The sequence below is a fragment of the Lepisosteus oculatus genome, chromosome 11, assembly GCF_040954835.1.
Source record: "Lepisosteus oculatus isolate fLepOcu1 chromosome 11, fLepOcu1.hap2, whole genome shotgun sequence".
NCBI lineage: Eukaryota > Metazoa > Chordata > Actinopteri > Semionotiformes > Lepisosteidae > Lepisosteus > Lepisosteus oculatus.
In genome coordinates this window covers 29,043,534-29,067,400 of record NC_090706.1, presented here as the reverse complement: position 1 = coordinate 29,067,400, position 23,867 = coordinate 29,043,534, and the positions used below count along the sequence as shown (strand labels likewise).

The window sequence follows — 23,867 nt, the reverse complement described above, 5'->3', positions numbered from 1 at the left end:
GCCCCCAGCGCTGATTATTAAAATAACAGAAGGGTGGGATAGCTTGTCGTGCGTGTTTTGTTTTTAAAGTTTATGAAAACAAACTCAACGCACGTCTTCATTTTTAACATCAACAATAATCAGGCTCGTAAGCACCGCGCTGAGTCAGCTCCGTGTATCTTCTTCTCCGCGCGCTCACACAGATCCTGCTTCACAGGGAAGGGCTTCATGTGTGTTTTTCTTGAAATAAGGCGAAATAACGTGTCTTCCCGGCAAGAACGTCATCGGGCTGCGTAGTTCCTCTAAAACCAACAAACCTCTGCCACCAGGCTTTCAAACGACAATATAAAATATATAGGAACATTCCTTCTGTATAATAATAATAACAAAAAGACGTGTGTAGTTGGCTATCAGTGACACAGTACGCTAATGGCTTGATCAACAGCCAGTGCTATCAGTGTGCTGCTTTTTTGCTCCAGTGTGACCAGTGAAATCGCAGACCGCTCGGTCCCTTGCAGACCTCGTCCGTGTTCGGCTGCTACCTGGCGAGTGATTTCGTCGGGACGGTCCCGTCGGAGGGCGGCGGAGGCGGCTCTGAGAGTAGCGCCGCCGGACACGGGCGCTCTCGCCACCTTCCACGGGCGCCTGCCCGGTCTGCGCCCGCACCTTCGGCTCCCTCGCGGCATAGCTTTCAGAATGCGTGACGTCATTTGTTGTGTACGCCCCACCCCACACACACACTGGTCTCTAGCTAGCGCACGCTGGCCTCTCCATTCATAGCTGTGTAGGCACGGTCGGGGAGCAGGCACGCAGCTCGCTAGCGCATCGGCGCTCTGTGGAGTCAGGAGGGCTTAGCCTTATCTGTCGCTCCTATTCTGCTGCCTGGGCCAATTTCAACAGGGACTGCAGAGTTCAAACGGAGGTCGGGAAAGAGAGAGAGAGAGAGGGTCTTTGCGTCCAGCTGAAGTGAAAACAACCATATAGCGCAAAAGGTAAACTTTTTTTAAAGCTTTTTTTGGGGGGGCCGAGTCGACAAAGAACAGCAAACGCACTTTTTGGACCCTGCGTGTGGCCGTGCGATTAACGAACACTCCGATTAAGTGCGTGCAGAGGAGAAGAAAGCTACTCGTCTGTCGTCGATCGTCGAAGTTTGCCCGGTCTGCTGCCGCCCCGCCGCACGCCTGCCTGCTATGGAGGGTCGCGCCTCTCACGATGAGTCTGGACGCTAGAGATGCCCTCGGGGTTAACGCGTCTTCGCCGCGGCTTGCGCCCCACGATGGGGAACTGCCCGCCAATCTCTCCAACGGGACCTCCGGGAACCAGACGCTGTTCCCTTCCCTGGACGTCACGAGGGCGGCCGCGCTGGGCATCGTGCTGGGCGCCTTCATCTCCTTCGCCATAGTGGGCAACATCCTGGTCATCCTGTCGGTGGTCTGCAACCGTCACCTGCGCACGCCCACCAACTACTTCATCATCAACCTGGCCATCGCCGACCTGCTGCTGGGCACCACCGTGCTGCCCGTCTCGGCCACGCTGGAGATCGTGGACTACTGGGTCTTCGGCCGGGTGTTCTGCGACATCTGGGCGGCCGTGGACGTGCTGTGCTGCACCGCCTCCATCATGAGCCTGTGCGTCATCTCCATCGACCGCTACATCGGCGTCCGGTACTCCCTGCAGTACCCGACCATCGTGACGGAGGGCAGGGCCGTGCTGGCCATGCTGGGCGTCTGGGGGCTCTCCCTCGTCATCTCCATCGGGCCCCTGCTGGGCTGGAAGCAGCCGGCGCCCCCGGACGAGAAGGTCTGCGTCATCACCGAAGAGCCGTTTTACGCGCTGTTCTCCTCCCTGGGCTCCTTCTACATCCCGCTGGCCGTCATCCTGGCCATGTACTGCCGGGTGTACATCGTCGCCAAGCGCACCACCCGGAACCTGGAGGCCGGGGTGATGAAGGAGAGGAGCAACGCCAAGGAATTCACGCTGCGGATCCACTACCGGGGCTCCCAGGCCAGCGAGGAGGGCGCGGGGGCCGGCAGGGGCCGAGCGCAACACATCCGGAGCTCGCTGACCGTCCGGCTGCTCAAGTTCTCGCGGGAGAAGAAGGCGGCCAAGACTCTGGGCATCGTGGTGGGCATGTTCATCCTGTGCTGGCTGCCCTTCTTCCTGGCCCTGCCCATCGGTAGGTGGGGATGTGTTCTCTTGGGGTTTTTTTTCCTCTTCTCAAGTTCTTTATCGAGCCCTGATTTAAAAGCCCGTCCGTTTTCTCCCCCCCCACCCGCACCCACGCGCGTGAGAGACACGGACCCACTCCCACTGTCACGCACTCGGCGGCGTGCTGGGGTTACATCCCCGGGATGAAGTCTGGCGATCCGGCTCCACGGAATTGGCGGTGGGCTCTCTGCTGTCAGAAAAGATTATGATGCCCTTATAGATTTTATTCCTCTCCCTCCACCTCCAGGTCATATAGCATTGGCAGTTTTTAGTTTGTTGATTTATTTCTATTTCTGTTGATTAAATATCGGAAATCTTTCTGGAGACAGCGAACATTTGTCTAACAGCTCCCGTATCCGATATCACAAGAGCAATCGTTTCTTTATCTAGGCAGTTTTTTTGTGAATAACAATGGAAAAAAAAACTATTCCTATTGTTTTATTTTAATGCATACTAAGGATATTTCATTACCTCCCTTTTTTTCAATGTATTGAAATGTTTTAATGGGTGTGAACTGCGTAAATTCGATGTGGTTAGGACGCGTATATTTGCTTGTGGTTATTTTAAGAAAACAGCAGCCTTTAAGAGAAAGGTGTTGATTGACGCGCTGAGATGTCACTAAACACATTCAGCCAAGCTGGACTCAACTCTTGCTCTGGCGCGGAGCACAGGCACGATCGCAGACAATAAGGAAATAAAAGTCAATATGACCAAGGTAACAGAATCAAAACTTCCAGCAGGCAGCCGAGTCAGCATGCGTAGGCTGTAAAGGAACAAGTAAAGGTTTATTCCACGCTGAAAAGAGAAGAAGAGAGACAACGTTTCGGCTGTGAAGCCTTCTTCGAGTGTAGAAAAAATAGCAGAATAAAAACTTGTTAGCCGGGTGAAAGGTGGGATTTCCGTTTAGAAAACACTTCGCAAATATGTAGATATATATAACCATTTGTACATATATAGAACTTGCAAATATAGATACAGTTTAAATACGGCATGCGCATACAGGAAGTAAACAATAAAATAGGATCTTAATCTAAAAATCCTAAATTAACCTCTGGCGCGAGGCTGTATTTTTCGTCTCTCTGCGGTTGAAACCAGCTCAGTTTGTTATGACTTCCGCCTCGTGCGGTCAATAGAGGACGTGCTCGCAAGGCGCTATACTTCAGCTTCCTGTTCCGTGAAGTGCTCTTCTGTATGGTCCGTTCACTTGTCTTATCGCATCCAACGACAAAGCAAGCTGATGAAGCAGCCCTGCATTTGAATTAGACGATAATCGTAGGTATGGACGTGAAGGGTAGTCCTTCCTTTAGCGAACTGTTTGGCTTGGGCTTGTGATAATGGTAATAATGGGTTTAATAATTGCTTACACTTATATAGCGCTTTTCTGGACACTCCACTCAAAGCGCTTTACAGGTAATGAGGACTCCCCTCCACCACCTTTGATGGTAAGAGCTGGGGTACGCAAAAGTAAAGTTTGAAATTACTTTTTAGTTCTTAAATTGCATGTTATCGTCGCACCACGGGAGGGGGGGCTTTTAATGCACGATGTATTTCGAAGCTCGAACTGCGGCGGCGCGCAGTCGGGTTTTGTTGTTCCCGGTTTCGAACCAGCGAGGTTTAGTTTCATCCAAACCGGTTCATTCTAGTAATGGCGACAGTGGCATTTAACGCTATCAGCTTATGGCTTGGAAAATAACATAAAAGGAGACCAGGGATCTCTCTCCCTCTCAATTCCTGAAACGAGAGCCCGTCCGACCGGCGGGCCTTGGACTGTGTGTCCTGAGGCGGGGGTGCGCTCAGCCCGCGAGCGGAAGAAGGTGCTTCTGTCTCGCGGCAAGGACAGCCGAGAACCTCACGAGGGACGCGTTGGCGCGTGCACGCCGGGACATCAGATGTCCACAGACCCCGAGCAGGCTGTGGGGGTCAATATTCCGGGAAGCTGCGTGGAAAAGATCTGTGTAGAATGCGTTTTCGTGAGGACTCGTTCCTAGAACAGACCTTGCCCATGTTATAGTCTTTCAAGATTCATGTCTTTAAGCTGCACCTGCGTACAGTGTTGTAAAAGAAACTTGTCGGTAAGACACGGTACCACCTCCCGAGAGAGCACAAGAAATAGAAACGCGCGTACCCCCAAAAATCCAAATGTTCATACGTTTTGTGAACGACTTGACTATTTCGTATTCTGAAGTAGCTCGGCCATGAGACAAAGTGTGAGTGTCTAATACGGGGAAATATAGAATTAATATGATCTATCGCTCAAATAAACTAGGATAATAATCCATCAGGCATAAACTGAGGTGCGTGGCTTCACCTCTAGAGGGATTCCAGATTCAGGACAGGCTGGAGGCGCTCAGTGTGGAGAATTCCTGGGAAAACCCCGCAGCGCCAGGATGGAGAGCAGAACCCCGTGCTGCAGGTCCGAGCAGGAGAGTCTGGACGCACGTGGGAAAGCGATAGCCGGGGCGTGGCATTGCTGTGGTACCTATAAGCATCATTTATAGCGCGCGTTAGATCACTGGGTACAAATGCACGTCTCCGTGCTCCACAGTTTTATACAGCTTTCCTGTCCTAGATAAAATGGGGAGGAGGCTGTTGGGCAGGATGTTTCTTATTATTATTTCTTCACGTTGGAAGACTGAAAGATCAAATTGCATTTCTTGTACAAATAACTCACACGCTCACGTTCGCAAACTGGACTGTTGTGTATTATAGCTGTTTACAGCACAGAATACTGGCATTCAGAGCGACATACCAACTCTTGTTAACTTGCCCTCTCTCGCCTTCCCAACTCTTACTGGCAGGGATTTGTGCGGTGATAGTGATTTGCGGACAGACCCCCAGAAAGCCAGGCTCGGGGTTCCTGGGGGGGGGGCGGTCGGACCGCGCGTGGGTCCCATCCTTCACCCCGCGACGCCTAGCTGTCCCGCGGTCATGAGCACCACGACCCTCCTCGTGTCCGCAAAGGGCGGCAGCGCGCGCCGTGTGCCCGGGGGCGCCGGCTGCCCTCCGCAGGGCAGGAGCGAGGCTGAAACTGTATCGGAGGGCACGCGAATGAGCCCCCCGACGCTCCGGGTATTTTAATAACCGAGAACAGCGCGCGGCACAGCGACACTCCTTACTGTAGCGTCTGCTCTAGAGTGCGCTGGGGCAGCGCTTCGTACCTGTAATTGTACTGTTAATGACAAAGCAGCAGTTTCAAAGACAGATAAGTAGAGGCAATTGAAAGAAAAAACAGGAGCAGAAGTCGCGTTTTGTTGTTAAGGTATTTGTTTTCTGGACTAAACGGTGCTCCATTTTGGTGGCCGCATTCCCGTTTCCTCTCCCTGCTGTCCCCGAATTGGGAGTGAAGAGAGACTGACCACAGAAAATGAGACAGAGCCCTGCAGGCCGGGCAGAGCTCAGCCTGAGCGGTCTCAGCCAGGGCAGGGTGCCTTCTCATCACCACCCTGCTTGCTGGTCTTCTTACATTTCTTCCTGTCATGCTTTTGTGCTGGGATCCCGTGTCCCTGTTTCAGGGACTGGAGCTGAGCATCAAACTTAAAATGAGTCTTTTTCAAGAAGACATGTTTCGACAGCGCAGGGGCGTGGGTAAAGGAAAGGCACAGTGTGAGATTTCCATTGCTGTATGCACGGGCAACTGCTTGCACTGAATTCATTGAATACACTATTGGTAGCTATTTCTACAATGTGGCAGGGAAGCTAGCAGTGTTGCCAAAGTGCAGGAGAGATATACTCACAGAAGTATATCTTACAGAAAATCAGAATAACAGCAGCAACGAAACCCTGGTGCCAGGCAGGCCTGTGTTAGATTTTCTCAATCGATGATATTTATGCGATCCTGTATGAAACGGGGCTCAGCACGCCGTGCATGTTACAGAAGGGACAACACCTCCCCACGTCTGGAATCCAGCCTGTGTGAGAGTCAGTGTTTCTGTGTGGTGGAGTTGACTGCTGTCCCAGAGCCTGGGAGGGACCGGAATCGAATCCCAGCAGGGCTGGGAGAGCAGTACGCATTACAGACAGACATTCCACTCAACTGGCTTCAGACAGTTAAGACTCTCGATTTGATTCTTGATTCTGTAAGGCAGTCCCAGTGGGCTCCTAGCCTCTCACAGCCGAATTCTCAGAGTCAGGAATGCTGGACTGGGAGAAGTACTGGTGCCACTAAGCATCTGAGGATGTCTGAGATTTTGTCCTTGGGAGACCCACTTTTCAGCGATAAAGATTTCATGATCGAGATCCGTCTGTGCACCTGTCTTGTGACCGGGCAGGCCAAGGGAAAACTGCAGTGACCCCCTGACCTTTCTTCATGGCGGTAGTTTACAGGACGCGCGCCCCAGTCAGCCACTCCGCTGCGCTGTAGAGAGCTTTTCAACAAACAGAAGGAGGCCGTCTCATGCAAGGCAACAGGAACGCAGTCTGGGGAGTCCTAATGATCTGAGGAGGGGGGAGGGGGGGGTCGATACTAATCATGCTGCGTCTGAAAAATAAACTCACAGGAAAACACGCCCAGGTGTTGCAATGCTGTAAAGCTTCTGTTTGGACCTGCTGGTTGGCTAGGTGTTTGAGTAAAGGCTTAGAAAACAGGACATCACATCCTTTTTCTCATCAACTTCAATTCAGCCGCTGGTGTAGGTCCTCGTGAATGCGGTGTAGCTATGAGATATGTAACTCGTATTTGGCATGACTCTCCTAGCTGAGTGAATGGCAATGAGGACAGGCTGCCCCGTCCCTCCTCACTATTGTGAGGAATGAGCCAGGGAGCTGCTCCAAAGGTGTAGATGAGGAGGTGGGGGGGGGGGAGGGTGCGAGAGAGATGCACGAAGGGAGGTTCTGGGTGCCAGGTTTCAGGACCTTTCTCTCGAACCTAGAAATTCCATAACTTGGGAGCTTCATTCCAATGGGATGATTACAAAAGCCATTGCAGGGAATAAATACATTCAGAGTGAAATACCTTCATTCAATCTGGTTCGTTTGCGCTTCAGGGGTGTGTGAAGATTAGCCCTCCTGTGCCCAACCCTCACTTCCACTCTCACCCTAAACTTCCCCCCACTCACCCTCACCCTAACTCCAACCCTAGACTCAGGGAGCTCTGAGGAGAAAACTAACTGGACAAGGGCTGCAGAGCGAACATGGGCAGTTGTGCCTTGTAGGAGCCCTGAGAATCTGCAAAAGGGAGAGCCAGGATTAATGGGCACACAACGCAGGGCCCTGCAGGAGATCAGACAGACAGTGCTCAAACTGCCAGAGTTTCCCACTGGATGCTAGGAATGTTCTCAGGAGGAGTCGGGGAATGAAGTCTTTTTTTTTTCTGCGGCCCGGAATGACGCGTGGGAGCGAGTCTGGACAGTGTACCAGCTAACGGACACTGCGCTGGGAGCCACACGGGCGAGGCGCTCTCATCAACGTTCGATGAGTCCGGCAGGGGCGGGGCTGTCCAGCAGGCCGGCAGAGCCCAGTTTTCCTCTGTGACCGCGTCTCGCAGATCCCCAGCTCCTCACGATGCCAGTGGCTCTCCGACCCTAAAATAAAATGACAAAAAGTAGCCAGAAAACAAAAAAAACTTTGAAGAAACCCTGATCTGGATTCCCAGAGACGAGAAGGGACTTGTGTTCAAGACCGCTGATCTGACATGAAAATACTGGCACCTCCGAAGACCTTTGGCCGAGCAGTATCATGTTAACAGCCTTTGAAGCTGGCCAGACGTGACCCAGGTATGTGAGTGCAGCTGGGAAGAGGGAAATTTTATCCCAGGAAATTTATGGGACAGGGTCTGGCAAAGGCAGCAGAGCGAGGAAACAGGCCAGATTCTTGACCATAAGAGGAAGAGGTTGCCAGGGCCTGTTCTTCCTCACAGAAGTTTCAGCACATGGCTGCATTCGCACAGCCAGGCCCAGGCTGTCCTGACAGCGGCGATCTCTGCATGGCACAGATCTCCAGCAGATCTCTATCAGGGTGTTGCTTGGTACCGCATGATCGCCCAGTGGACAGCACTCATCTGAAACCCCTGTCCACTGCTGCGTACGCAGTTTCAACCCGACCCTGAGATTTCAGAGTTTTCAGTGGAACCCGCATGGATGTGCATGGAAAACTGAGAACAGGAGGCACTTCTGTACACAGAGGGTGGTGGGAGTGTGGAACAAGCCTCCCAGCCATGTTGTTGAAGCCGATACCCTGGATTCTTTCAAGAAACAATTGGCCGCTAAAGACCAATCAGGCCAGATGGGCTGAATGGCTCCTCTCGTCTGGAACCTTTTTTGTATAGTTATGCAGTTCCCTCTGCTGGGTATTTCACACCTGTTGTGTTCCATTGCGTCACACAAGCTCAACAAACTGGGACCACTGGGAGCCCTGTGCAATTTCTGTCAGGGCTGGAAGAAGAGCCGCCTGACACATACAGCAAGCTGCTTAGCACGTACTGCTGCCCTTCTGTGTCATCCAAGAAATACATGTTCATTGCCACCCTTAATTCAAATTAGTTAATTCCCAAAATTAGTGCATAAACATGTTCAAGAAAGAGGGTGTCAGGGCTTGTGATTTTTTTCCAACTTTTAGTGCAGGGTGCCATCCGGTCAGCTAGTGACACTGTGAGGGATGGAGTGAAAGTTAAGGAGAATGGATCTGTAAAAACAGTCACCAGTGTTTCCAGGATTTGTGCCAGAACTTGTCCAGAGTGAATGAGTGAACACGCACCCAAAGTGAATGAGCGAACATGCACCCCGAGTGAGTGTACACGCACCCAGAGTGAATGAGTAAACATGCACCCAGAGTGAATGAGTGAATGCATGCCCAGAGTGATGGGTCTTCCCTTATTTAATGAATTGCTGAACAGGTGATATTTGAGGTTTTGCTATAAAAAGACCCCCACCCCCCACCCCTGTATGTTAAATATATATTCTGCACATAACATCAGACCCCTGTATTTTACTCTCACTTAGGACTGCATCTGTTCAGCCAAGAGTAACAGATTGGAGAATTATAACTGTAACACCATAACTAATCCCCCATAACTAAGACCAATCTGTCTTACTTATGTTACTGATGAACTTATGGAAATAACAGAGCTCAATAAGGAATACTCAGAAAATAGTCATTTTAATAATTAACAGCCAGCATTGAGTTAGTGAGGAACAATCTTGTTGAACTAACTTTCTAAATCTTGTTGAGCTAACCTGCTGGATCTTGTTTAACTAACATACTAGAGTTCTTTGATCAAGCATCAAGGACAGCTGGTAACCCATGTGACATGATACATTTGTTTTTCCAGCCAGCTGTTGATGAGGTTGCTCATTGATTAATGCACAAGCTAAAGCAACAGGAATCCAAGGTTATGTTGAACGTGGATCAAAAACTTGTTGACAAACAGGAAACAGCACAGATCTGAAGAGCAGTAAGTTGTGATTGGGCAGATGTTGAGCAGTGGTGTACTGCAGGGATACTCAAGCCATCTGCTCTTCCTCATTGTTAGCAATTCAGATTCCAGAACAGTTAGCAATCTAGTTAAAGATGCAGGTGATACAAAAATGGGGAGAGGCAAATACACAGAGAATGAATAATGTCTTTACACAAAGAGTTGTGGGTGTCTTGGACAGGCTTAACTGCCTGGTGGTTGAGTTCCAAATTCAGGCTCCTTTGAGTTCTGCATAGATGATAATTTCTAATACCACTGCAGACTGGGCAGGCCTGAAACCTATTGTTTTTCTCAATTGATTTTGACAGTTTTGAGGGTACATTGGACAGCAGTTAAGCTGAGGTGCTTGATGAGATCCTGTCTGAGTAATTAAAGTATAGTCATCCGGTTTTAACATTTTTTTGCATTCTGCTCATAAGGGAAGACAAACAAACCTGCCTAAGGAGAGACTTTCAAGCCTGTGTTTGCCAGCTGAGTACAGAATTAAAGACACCCTGTCAACTCGGGAAACTAAAACTCATTTGGGATTTTAAAAATTGGCAACACTTGACATCAAGAGTTGTGGGTGTCTGGAACAGGCCTCCCAGACAGCAAAACCACACCAGCAACGGGCAATTGAGGACAGACGGCATTAAGCATTCTCGGCCTCTTTAAGGGAAAGTTTTTATTAAATGCGATTAATGCGACGTTTTTTCTCATTGCATACCCATTCGGTATGCTGAAATAAATAGCGGTCGTATTCAGCCCCGGATCTGCTAGGACTTGTGTTGGATCTGCTGGGAAAAGGACAGGAGGACAAGGAAAGTAACGCTGAAGATGAGGCATCGGTGAACTGTTTTCTCTGGGGGTCGTCGACTCCCAGTGATCTTTAGGCAGAGGTAACTTCAGCGCGGTGCGATCGCGGGGGGGGTGCGAAACCAGAGCCCAGCCTGTCCCCTACACTTGCGAAACACACCAGAGACCCGTTTCTGACCCGTCAGTCCCCAGACTCCGCACTTCCAGACGAGCCCGGGACCTGAGAAACGAACTCGAACTGGGTTCGGAAAGACTCTAGAGCTTCGCGACCCGGTTCGAGAAACTTAGAAAAACGCTGCTTTTGCCAGCGCTTCTACGTGACGGAATGATAAAGAAATTCCCGATCAGCTAATCAAACCATTAATTTCTAGAAGAAATATAATAAGCCAAAGATTATTTGGGGGGTTTCCCGGAGATACCCAAATCCCACAACCACATAACCTAGTGACCTCCTAGGAAGTCTGAGTAGCTTTTTTTAGACCATGTTTTATTCCCCTTCAGTGGTTCCCCCGCGGCCGCCAGGTCTCAGCGCCTGCTGCTCTCGTCCGCCGAGCGCCTTGGCGGCGTCCTCCAATGACGTCATTGCGTGAGACCCAGGGTAGAGAGGGTGCCGGAGAGTGCCTCGCGGGGCTCGGCGCGGCCGGGGCGAGTCGCGCGGTGCTTGAGGCGCAGCTCCTGCCTTCCGTCGCGGTTTTCCGTCCGTCACAAGAAACCACGCGAGACAATTCCCACGGGTCCTGTGGCCGGCCGTCATGTTTGGCCTTCGCAGTAGCAGCGCTGTAGTGCTTTCAGGAGTCTCCACTCTTAAGTCACAGCGGCTTGAGTGCCCTCTGAGCTCAGTTAGAGTTTCAAGGTGAGATGAAGTCCATCATAAACCCATTCTGGACGCAGCATGGCTGTATGTCCACATTCACTGCAGCACTCCTCCATCCACCAGAGTCATGTACCCTCACAATGAAGGTCACAGAAAACCAGAGTCCCTGTCTGGTGGACAGTAGGCCAGGCAGGAGGGAGAGCACATGCGATGAGAAACAATCGAAGACCCCCGAAAAACACAAGGAGCACATGCAGACTCCCCACAGGCAGGTGTTCGAGGTCAGGGTCAAACCCAGAGCTAACCATCTCACCACCAGCCTGCCCCTCGTCCAACAGGCACTGTGCTACTCAGGGCACGGCTCTCAGGCCTGTGTGCCTTGTTGTACCACAGTTTCAAAAGGTTCATCTGACAATGTTGTGGCTCGGGCTCCCCTCTCCTTATAGAGAGCACAGCCCTAAGAAGCCCTAAGAAGCAGCTGCCTTCCCAGAGACTGACATAAAAGGCACTCGACACATCACCAAGCACAAACCTGAGCTGGCACAAACCCATCAGCGCCCTGATACAGCCCGGGGGTTTTAACCTTCTGGGACAGTGGATTTCCCCACCGCTTGGAAATCCTCTCTTGTCTTGTGCTTTAGGGGAATGGAGATTGAATCCAGGCTGGGAACGAATCCCCCCCCACCACCACCACCCCACTCTTGCGCCACGCAGGGCCTGATGCAGATGCTCAAGGAAGAACCCAACTGCTGGATAGCTGAACCGCTTGAGAAGCTTGGGTGCTCATTTTCATATGACAGGAGCTCCAGGTTACTCACTGCTCCTGCTGCTGCTCCCACAGCTGTGTGATCAGAGGAACGGGTATTTCCTCTACAGTATCAGTGTATTAGTTTGGGGCTGCCAAACATGCGGAACTCATTTGTGCCTCTTGGACAAAACCCCACTGAACTGTATTGACAAGAAAATTGCTTCAGTGCGTCTCGGTACGCAGCTGTGAAACAGTTTTCTTCAGAAAGCTTTTGAAGACAAACAGCATTGATGAAGTGGTATTATCGAGACTTGGGGGCTGCACAGTGATGCAACGGTCAGCACAGCTCCCCCACAGCACTGGGGCTCTGGGTGTAGTTCCAGACCAGGGTGCTGTCTGTGTGGAGTTTGCATGTTCTCACCAGTTTTTGCATGGTGTCCTCCAGGTGTTGTGGTTTCTTCCCACAGTCCCAGGGCATGCTGGTAGGTTAATTGGCTTCTGGGAAAATTGGCCCTGGCGTGAGCGGGTGTCTGTATGGCCCTGTGATGGACTGGTGTCCCAGTCCAGGGTGTGTCCTGCCTTGTCCCATCGCTTGCTGGGATAGGCTGCGGCTCCCCCTTGACCCTGTACTGGACAAAGCAGTCAGAAGATGGAAGGATGGGTCAAGGCACAGGATTATAAACGACCGTGCAACAAGATTCCGTTTTAAAGCTGCTGAGATCCATATTTGGATCACGTTCGGTTGTTGTAATTGGCAGAAGTCAGAGGGTTCTGCAAGATTACATTCTGTGATAGTGGAGCTATTTGCTTTCCAGCCCTGCCCTCATATTGCCAAGGAATGGTGATCTCAGGGGCCTGCAAAGGAAACTGTTTTGGTGTGAGGGCCTGCCGCCCGAAACAGATTCTGTAGTTGTTTTTGCACAAGCACCACGAGGCAGCCGCATGGTGCAGCAGCCCTGGGTTCGAATCCCCCCACTCCTCCGGGGTTACTGCAGTTGAACTCCCACCACACTGAATGGGAATACAAGCTGTTCACTTGGGGTGAAAGAAGCCTGCCAAGTATATAAATAATACCGTACAGTAGCCAAAGAGAAAAACAGGATGCTGTGTTTACAGAGCGCTATTTCTTCTGAGGGGGCACAGCGTGAAGCTTGTTACCTGTTTGTTTGAAGGAAGGAAGGATGTGCTCTGACGATTTTGGACGGAGCAGTAAGCTTTGTTCCAGCTCTGTCGTGTTTGTGATGGGATTCCTAGACAACTATTTTGATCTCTGCGCCGCGTGTTTCGCCAACACACAAGCCCCGAGAGAAACCCGTCCAGTCGTGCCGTAGGTGGTCTTTCGGGTTACACAGGGCCGGTCTGCACCGCTTCGGTAAACGAGACAATCCGCAGCTGCAACATGCGCTTGATGCATGTTGCGTTAAAAAAGAATCAAAATCCAGTACGGCTCAAACCCCTTGGTTCTCCGTGTCTTCCCTTCATGAAACCAAATATGCACTTTTCCTATCGTCGCCCTCACTGTAGGGCCGGGCTCTCGTGATATATTGAAGCCGCTTCGTGCGACTTTCTGAGGAATGCTGTGAGAATAGAAGACGTTCACACAGCCTTCCCAAGTTCACACACACACACACACACACACACACTCACACACACAGAGAGAGGTATTCGGCCTTCCCACACGCTCCCACGACACTGATCGGGGAAATCGCCAACGACGCGACGCGACGGGCCCTCAAGGTGGTTAAAAACAAGCGTTGTTAAGGAATCGTTTACGCTCAAACCGCTGGACGACTGGATGTCCTGCGGGTTGAATAATGATCGGTATGAACGGCGTCGATTGCCCGCTGGATTTTGTCACGCAGCCCACCGTGGCTGCCACGGCTCTCGGACGGCAACCAGAGACGCCACACGGTGCGGACTGTGAAGGTTTTCGAGATGCAAGCGCAGACTGGGCTCCCGGTGTCTGAGCTCCGCGCCGATTAATCTTCCCGCTCGCAGGCTCTGGTTTCAGCTCGGCTTTGGCACGAGGGGAAGGCAAGGAATTTCCTGGTTCTGGCGGCGGGGATTATCGAGATGTGACCCCAACTCCTGCCTCTCTCGCCACCCCCCCTGCAGGGGTACACGCAGGGCGTTCGGGAGGGGGCAGAGGGGGTGGATTGACAGGGAGGGCCCGCGCCACCCCACGAATCACCCCACAAGTGGAACAGCGCAGTTAAACGAATCGGTATACTGTATACGTATGTGTTTCATTTACACATAACTGTTGTTGGTTGTTGCTGGATTTCCGTCTCGCACGACTCGCATTCTTTGCTCGACTGTTCCTGTTTTGTTTTCCCTGGGAGTCTATTAACGGAGGCAGTAACTGCAAAAAAAAAACGCGTGCTTTCTTTAGGAAGAAGGCCAATCCATTACTATTGTTGTTGTTGTTGTTACTGGTTTTGAATCTCTGTTTGCCGCTTTCTTTCGCCTGTAAGCCACATTTAGCAACCCCGCGTCCGCGCTCGAAGTTTATTTTAACGGCACTTAAAATTCCTGCTCCCCTGGCCTCGTGTCACGTCCCTGGCGCGAGGCGCGAGCAGGAGCGCGCCCGTGGGTCTGAGGGCCCGCAGAGGCTGCTGACAGAGGGGTAATCGGAGCGCAGGGGTGATTCAGCGATTACAGCCGGCCAGGAGAATTGCAGGATAAACACCTGTGTGTAAACAGTGCAGGTCTGAATATTGCAGGGCAGGGCGGGGTCTTCTATGGGGAAGGAAGAGTCTTGTTTTTCCAAGCGGCAGTGTTAGACACTGTTAGACTCCTTACTCTGCTCAGGGAGTGTGCTGCACCCAGCTGTGACTCTGCACCCTGACACTCTGCTCAGGGAGTGTGTATCACCCAGCTGTGACTCTGCACCCTGACACTCTGCTCAGGGAGTGTGTATCACCCAGCTGTGACTCTGCACCCTGACACTCTGCTCAGGGAGTGTGTATCACCCAGCTGTGACTCTGCACCCTGACACTCTGCTCAGGGAGTGTGCTGCACCCAGCTGTGACTCTGCACCCTGACACTCTGCTCAGGGAGTGTGTATCACCCAGCTGTGACTCTACACCCTGACACTCTGCTCAGGGAGTGTGTATCACCCAGCTGTGACTGTGCACCCTGACACTCTGCTCAGGGAGTGTGTATCACCCAGCTGTGACTGTGCACCCTGACACTCTGCTCAGGGAGTGTGTATCACCCAGCTGTGACTCTGCACCCTGACACTCTGCTCAGGGAGTGTGTATCACCCAGCTGTGACTCTGCACCCTGACACTCTGCTCAGGGAGTGTGTATCACCCAGCTGTGACTCTGCACCCTGACACTCTGCTCAGGGAGTGTGTATCACCCAGCTGTGACTCTGCACCCTGACACTCTGCTCAGGGAGTGTGTATCACCCAGCTGTGACTCTACACCCTGACACTCTGCTCAGGGAGTGTGTATCACCCAGCTGTGACTGTGCACCCTGACACTCTGCTCAGGGAGTGTGTATCACCCAGCTGTGACTGTGCACCCTGACACTCTGCTCAGGGAGTGTGTATCACCCAGCTGTGACTCTGCACCCTGACACTCTGCTCAGGGAGTGTGTATCACCCAGCTGTGACTCTGCACCCTGACACTCTGCTCAGGGAGTGTGTATCACCCAGCTGTGACTCTGCACCCTGACACTCTGCTCAGGGAGTGTGTATCACCCAGCTGTGACTCTGCACCCTGACACTCTGCTCAGGGAGTGTGTATCACCCAGCTGTGACTCTGCACCCTGACACTCTGCTCAGGGAGTGTGTATCACCCAGCTGTGACTCTGCACCCTGGCACTCTGCTCAGGGAGTGTGTATCACCCAGCTGTGACTCTGCACCCTGACACTCTGCTCAGGGAGTGTGTATCACCCAGCTGTGACTGTGCACCCTGACACTCTGCTCAGGGAGTGTGTATCACCCAGCTGTGACTGTGCACCCTGACACTCTGCTCAGGGAGTGTGCTGCACCCAGCTGTGACTCTGCACCCTGACACTCTGCTCAGGGAGTGTGTATCACCCAGCTGTGACTCTGCACCCTGACACTCTGCTCAGGGAGTGTGTATCACCCAGCTGTGACTCTACACCCTGACACTCTGCTCAGGGAGTGTGTATCACCCAGCTGTGACTCTGCACCCTGACACTCTGCTCAGGGAGTGTGTATCACCCAGCTGTGACTCTGCACCCTGACACTCTGCTCAGGGAGTGTGCTGCACCCAGCTGTGACTGTGCACCCTGACACTCTGCTCAGGGAGTGTGTATCACCCAGCTGTGACTCTGCACCCTGACACTCTGCTCAGGGAGTGTGTATCACCCAGCTGTGACTCTGCACCCTGACACTCTGCTCAGGGAGTGTGTATCACCCAGCTGTGACTCTGCACCCTGACACTCTGCTCAGGGAGTGTGTATCACCCAGCTGTGACTCTGCACCCTGACACTCTGCTCAGGGAGTGTGCTGCACCCAGCTGTGACTGTGCACCCTGACACTCTGCTCAGGGAGTGTGTATCACCCAGCTGTGACTCTGCACCCTGACACTCTGCTCAGGGAGTGTGTATCACCCAGCTGTGACTCTGCACCCTGACACTCTGCTCAGGGAGTGTGCTGCACCCAGCTGTGACTGTGCACCCTGACACTCTGCTCAGGGAGTGTGCTGCACCCAGCTGTGACTCTGCACCCTGACACTCTGCTCAGGGAGTGTGTATCACCCAGCTGTGACTCTGCACCCTGACACTCTGCTCAGGGAGTGTGCTGCACCCAGCTGTGACTCTGCACCCTGACACTCTGCTCAGGGAGTGTGTATCACCCAGCTGTGACTCTGCACCCTGACACTCTGCTCAGGGAGTGTGCAACAGTGTCTGTCATCTTTCAGACTGCAGGACACTGAGCTGTTGGTCACCGTTCCAGTTCTGGAAACATTCAGAGCCTGGAAGAGAAATAATACAGACAGAGAGATGGACTTATTGCCAAGGTTTGAGATTTGTTTTTAATTCCACAGCCATCTACATGTGTGTAATGGTAAAAGAATGTGAGATCCACACAAGCTGTGCGCTAACTCTGCTTGCAGCCCCAGTATGTCCTGAGCGCCATGACTGTCAGCAGGTACCAGTGCAGTCTGGTAAAGTCAGGTGTCTGTTTTTCATTGTGAGCATTTAAAAACAATAACAGGTAATAGGCAGGTAATTCCATTTGGGTCACATTCAACAGCCCATCCTGCTTTCTAAATACATATATACTGATGCATAAAATACATGGGCCTCACTGAGACATAATGGTCCTGAAATTTGAGCATTTTCAGATATTTAACGGGAGGCACAGTGGCCTGGCAGTTACCAGTGCTTGCCTTGCAGAACATGGTAAGTTAGGTGTGGGGATTAGGTTTGAGTCTGGCATGGGCCTTCTGTGTGGAGTTTGCGTGGTATTCATGTAGGTTTTCCCCACGTGCCTCAGCTTCCACCCACCTCATGAATTCAGGCTTGTGTGTGTGTTCAGGCTCGTGTGTGTATGGGCTTGTGTGTGATTGGGCTCGTCTGTGTGTACAGGCTCGTGTGTGTGAGAAAGAGCTGGTTTGTATGTGTACAGGCTCGTGAGTTTATGGGTTGTACGAGCCAGCTGTAGTGAGAATAGTGCTTTCAGCCACTTGACGTCACAGAAAATGAGCACAAAAATAAAAGCTCAAGGAATCGTGGTGAGTTCACAGTATGTAACGTAGCAATCTCTCAAAACCTTTGCACATTTAGCATATCAGGTATCACTTCCATGGACACCAACACAGGACACAGTCCTGTTAGTGCTGAAGCACAGTCTCCTGATCAGTCTTGTGACTGCAGTGAGCTGCTCCTCCCCAGTCTACACCAAGGGCACTGTTCTGTTAAAAAGAGAGTCCTCCTATCTTCTGTCAGGTCTGGCCAGGGCAAAGTGCAGTTTATCACTGATTACAACACTCCAGCTCTCTCTCTTCCATCACTTCAGATGTTCTCCGGCCTGCAAAAGACAGCAACTTCATCTCCCGGCTGTCAGCTTTAACTCTGCAGTTCATTTTCAAGCAGATGGTGAGCTGCAGTCACGCAGCTGAAATGCAGGCTGTTTCTTCCTGGAGTTTCTCGTGCTGCTGAAAACTGATACACAGGTCGAATCGGTTGGACAGGAGAGTCCCGAGCCTGGGTGGTGGCCCTCTGCCCTCCAGAACCCTGTCCCTCACAGAACCGGTCTCCTGGTCTCTCTGGACTGGTCTGCTAGTGCTTCATACAGAGCGCCTCACTCTCCAGATAGCCGCGCTCACAGAAAAACCATAATGAACCAAAGCCACAGCAAGCAGTTCATCTCGGCTGCTGACATGGGGCGTGGTGCACATCTACCTCTCACTGCTTTCACATGCAGTCAATTGTCATTGTCATTTTGAGTGACTACACACATTCTTAATCTGCTTATTTCTAGTAGTTTATCTCTAACACAGGGGTGGCACAGTGTTTAGCACCGCTGCCTCATGGAGCTGGGGTCCTGGGTTTAATTTCTGGGGTGCTATCTATGTGGGGTTTGTATGTTCACCCCATGTTTGCGTGGGTTTCCTCCTACAGTGCAAAGACACACTGGTAGGTTCATTACTTTCTGGGAACCTGGCCCTGGTGTAAGTGTGTGCATGTTTGTGTCTGTGTGTGGGTGCCCTGCAATGGACTGGTGTCCTGTGCAGGGTGTACCCCAATTTGAGTCTTTTGCTTGCCGTGAGAGGCTCTGGCTCCCCCATGACTCTGAATTGGAAGAAGTGGTTTGAAAATGGACTCTAACACACAACTCCTTCCTTTTTTATATCACATGACGTGAGCGCCACCTTTTTTTATCCTCAGGAGCGATACTGCTCAACATTTCTGCTCACTGTTTCAAGTGTAAATAATAATACTGTATTATGTGCACACTGAGCTGTCAGTGTTGCATTTTCAGTGTGCATCAGTATATTTACAGTAAAGAAACAGGGAGTTGCATCATGGGAAAGACTTTCATTTCTAGATGTGTCCTGTACATGATTAAGGGTGAAAAGTAACAATTTGCCGTTTTGTTTTATGAAGTCGGATCAGATTAGCCAGAGTGGTTAACTGCAGAGATATGCAGACCGTAAATTCACGATGAATATAGGGAATGCTCCTATCCGAGTTGGATATTAGACACACCCTTGTTAATGGTAAGGACAGAATCAGTGCAGGCACACAAAATCTGCAGTTTGATCGACACATCCCGAGAGCAACCAGTGACTTGCAAGAATATCCCGCGCTAGTGAGCCTGTACTGCCACCTGCTGTTCAAATATAGACTTGCATGCAGCGCCGCCAACGGGGCGAGTTCAGGAGCTGAACACGCCAATCAGATTGATTTTGTGCTACTGGTAGTTTCGCCTGAGCCAGGGGTGAATACGTTTTTTTTAAAAAAAACAAATCCTTCCACTCTTCCAGGATCTTTCAACACCCATCTGCGGCCTCCCGAGACCTTGTTCAAGGTGATCTTCTGGCTGGGCTACTTCAACAGCTGCCTGAACCCCATCATCTACCCCTGCTCCAGCAAGGAGTTCAAGAGGGCCTTCATCCGCATCCTCCGGTGCCAGTGCCGGCGCAGGAAACGCCCGGGCTGGAAGGCCTCCAACTACCGCACCTCCCACCTCGACTCCTCCGACTACTCCCGCAAAGACTCCGTGGACTCCATCTTCTTCAACGGGAGCCAGAGGAGGCTGTCCTCGCCCAGCCCCAGCTGCCTGTGCATCGGGCCGGACCGACACCACGAGCCGGGCGCCCCCCACGCCTGGCGGCCCTGCACCTCCTCCCTCCCCGGCAGCCCGACCGACAGCCAGCTCCGGCCCCTGGCGGGGAGGCTGGACGGCGGCTGCCTGTGCCGGGGGCTCCCGGAGCGCAACGGGAGCAGCGCGCTCCCGCTGCAGAGACCCTACGCCCTCTGCCTGGGGCCCCCTCAGGCCCACGGCCTCCCCTATGGCCAGGGGCCAGCGGGGAGCGGCCGTGTGGGCGGGTTCGCCCTGGTGTCGGAGTGAACCAGCGGTCCGGCGGTTCGGGGGCGCAGGCGGCGGGTACCGCACGCCGGGCCGCGCTGTGTTTCTGGTTGTTTCTTGTTGTTTTAGCGGACCTGCCCTTTGTTTCCTTGTTAACCCACCGAGTCTGGGATGACCAATGGGTGGGGAACTCGGCTGTCTGCGAACGAAGCCTGCCGGGGTGGACGGAGACGGGCTGTGAGCCGGAGTCGGCGTCTGGCGCACAGCCCAGAGAGCCCCCGCGCACTCGCCACCCCCTTCAGCGCAGACCATCGGTAACACTCGAGCCCGCAGCCTCTGGGTCGTAGCGCGGACCCGTCGAGCTGCAGCCGGGACCGGGCTCGCTTGAGCGAGTCCGACGCCTGCAGGCCGCGGCAGGGTTCGTCACTGTCCCGCTGTCAGAGAGGGCGGTGACGTCACTGCTGTAACTGAGCGGGCCTGAAGAAGAGGGTGAGAGCCCCGCTGCACATAGGATAGGACTGGACTGCGCCAGGCAGCTGTGACACGGACGCTGGCGGGTAACTGCCCACGAGAGCCTCGACAGATCGATGTCTGAGCTAACAGCGACGGACACACCGAAATAAGTGAACGCATCTTGCACGATGCGCATTTCACTTGTATCTTGCGAGTCTGTAAATCTACGGTATTCTTGGGAACTGCGGGCTGAGGCAAGAGATGTTTAACTTGTGTCCGTGTGACTCTTGATTTTTGCTGGAGGAGACACGTCGTCCTTGTGGTCTCTGAAATACGTCTTCTGTTTTCCCCGTTATACGCACAAACACGCATAGACGAATGTATTCGTGCATTGCACAGGATATGGACCGGCACTGGTCGATAAAGGTTAATGGAGTCGCTGACTTTATAACCATAGTGTGACTCTTCAGAATACTGGGCATTTTATGTATGAAACCTAAAGGGAACCAGTTCAGGGCTCTCAGGTGTAGAGTGATTTGAGATGCACTCTAAAAAATGCACACAAATTATTAAGAGACTTGAGACTAATTAAATCTTGATGAAGTTTCCTGAAGATGCATATGAGGTTGTGTTGTTGCTCTAACATCTTAGACACCATCAAGAGTTGCAGTGTACTGTATGTATATTATCAGCTGAAATAATTTACTTAAAGACAGCGGGTTTTTTTTACTGTTAGAACATATTTTGTTAATTTGGGTGAGAAGAGAGCCTTTTATTCATCAATTCACACTGATCCACAACAGTTGAAGGTAAACTGTAAATAAACCAGTATTGTTATGCTAGCTACTGTATTAATCTCATTTCCCCATCAGATCTGATTGACTCACTGTCAGGTTCTCCTCAACATTAACATCAGCTGTTCCTCCACACACCCACAGAGCTGAAGACCGGTCTGTGTACCGGAGCCCACAGATCTGTCAGCTCAGCACAGACAGCCTGCAGTCTCAGTGGAAGATCAGCACAGACTGGTGCTTCTGCATAAGGAGGGGTCACTGAGTGCAGAGCAGTGCAGAGTGTTTTTGCACAGCAGGGTCAAAGTTTTCCAGGTATCAGTCTTTGAGTAAAGGCAGAGCAAAATGCTTTTCAAAACAGACTCCTCCTTCTGGAAAGGGAAGAAGTTGCAGGATTGTACCCGAAACTTGTCTTCCATCATATTAAATTGGCAACTCTTCGGAAAATTCCAAAACATCTCATGTCGCAACATGTCGCAAAAAAAAAACATTAAGATTACGGAGACACTGAAAAGAGCATCCTGAGACCGGTTTAGGATTAGCGCGCTGTCCCAATAAGGGCGGTGACCGCAGTTTCACAAACGCGCGCCGCCGTGCTGTGTTCACCAGGGGGCGCGCTTGACGTCACCCGGCTTCACCCGTTACAGTGCGCGCTGCCTCTGCCGTGTGAGCTGGGCGAGACCGACGGACGTCTCGGCCGGAGGAGTCGAGGTGAGTAGACTCCGCAGTGTGGATCTCCGCTTGTCTTCAAGCCTCCCCTGCCGCCTCCGCTGCCGTTTCCACTCAAATCATCGTTTTCCAGTACGGGAAAAATCAAACCCGCTTCCAATAGCTTTCCATACCATGGAGTGGTTGAGTTGTTGTATCCGTTTTCACACTGACGATACAAAAGCAGACATACTTTTACATACGTGTTAATGTTATTTATGCTTTTACATGGGAGAAGGGAATAAAGTATTTTTTACGAACGCTGCCGTATTTCTCGTCCTCAAGCTATCTGTCATTCTCGTGTTTCTGGGGGGTATGTCTCCAGCATCAGAAGGCTCAGCACATTCATGCAGGGACTGCTGGCTGAGCGCCCTGTGCCTCCCCTCCGGACAGAAGGAAGTTTTCAGGGGACATCCAGTCTGTGTAAATGTCAGCAATTAATTGATCCAAGGAGGATCTCGCCCAGCTGTTTCTTCAAGGAGACCTTCTTTAGCTCAGCCGGCAAGACCCCTGTGGAGCGACACCGGAGACCCGGGTTCGTGCCCGTGCGGTGAGGGACGAACTGGGGTGGGAGCGGCGAGGGCACAAGCCTTAGAACCCGACTGCGCTATTGTCAGCGGTCATATCACCCTGCAACTCACAGCTGGCAGCCCCACTGAAGCCCAGCAGGTGTGAGCCTGGTCAGTACCTGGATGGGAGACTCCTGGGAAAGCTAAGGCTGCTGCTGGAAGAGGTGTTAGTGAGACCAGTAGGGGGCGCTCACCCTGCGGTCTGTGTGGGTCCTAATGCCCCAGTATAGTGACAGGGACACTATACTGTAAAAAGGCACAGTCCTTCGGATGCGACATAAAACAGAGGTCCTGACTCTCCGTGCTCATTAAAAATCCCAGGGAGTTTCTTGAAAAGTAGAGGGCTGTAATCCTGGTGTCCTGGCCAAATTTCCCCCTGGCCTTTACCAATCATGGCCTCCTAATAATCCCCATCTCTGAATTGGCTTCATTACTTTGTTCTCCTCCTCCCCCCTCCAACTCCGACGGCAGGCGGACCGATGTGCCGGTTGGAGTATTTCTCGGTCGCAGTTAATGGCAACGTCAGCTCAAAGATTTGGTTCAAACCACCAAATGGAGACGGGCGTGCCGACAAGCGGACCCTGCTGATGCGGGATTAACGCTAGGATGAGAATTTATGGAGCAAATCATTAAAGAACACATCTTTTGGTGAAAACCTCTGAAACACACTTGAATGTTTTTTGCCCGTTTAGCATGTTTTCACAGTGGAAACTTTCCATCACAGTGTTGTAGAACAACAAGGTCGAGTCTCACAAATAATGCAAGACAGGGTACACTGTGAACAGGACACCAGTCCATCGCAGGACACACAATCACACCAATAACAATTTTAGGATTGTGGGAGGAAACTGGAGCACTGAGCAAACTCACACGGAATCTGGGAGAACATACAAACTCCACACAGACAACACGTCAGGTGCAAAATTGAACACAGTGCCCCAAAGTACCACTTTTTAAATATCTTCCCTCTAGCATGCTAGCATCTCTCCCCTGTGACGCAGTATTGGATAAAGTGGTTACAAAACGGATGGATAGAAATTCGATCTGAAAACATTTTCATTCGAATAATAGTAATGTAACGCTTACGGCCGACAGGCACTGTGTAAGAGCCGGCTTACCAGAGCGGTGACGTCACCGCCCTTCCCTGTGTTCCCGGGTTCGAGCCCCCGACGGTGGGGGGCCGACCTAATGCGGCAAGGGCGCCCGCCTGAGCCCCCGTTGCGTTACAGTAATATTAATTCACTATACACCCACGGCAATAACCGACTCAGAAGCTAGACCAGCCCGGGCCCGGAATCGCAAACAGATTCCTCCCTCATCCCCAAGTACTTCAAAGCTCCCCACTGCCAGTTTTATAGAGGCAATAGAACTCCGAAAT

The 23,867-nt window shown here is 51.8% G+C and overlaps 1 protein-coding gene across 1 annotated transcript; it reads left to right on the top strand.

Moving 5' to 3' along the window:
- Positions 1-747: 747 nt before the first annotated feature.
- LOC102682711 (alpha-1A adrenergic receptor) lies at positions 748-20,095 on the top strand. Its single transcript, XM_006631736.3, has 2 exons — positions 748-2,155; positions 19,424-20,095. The coding sequence occupies exons 1-2, from the start codon at positions 1,192-1,194 to the stop codon at positions 20,008-20,010; spliced, it is 1,551 nt and encodes a 516-aa protein (XP_006631799.2). The 5' UTR covers positions 748-1,191; the 3' UTR covers positions 20,011-20,095.
- Positions 20,096-23,867: the final 3,772 nt, after the last annotated feature.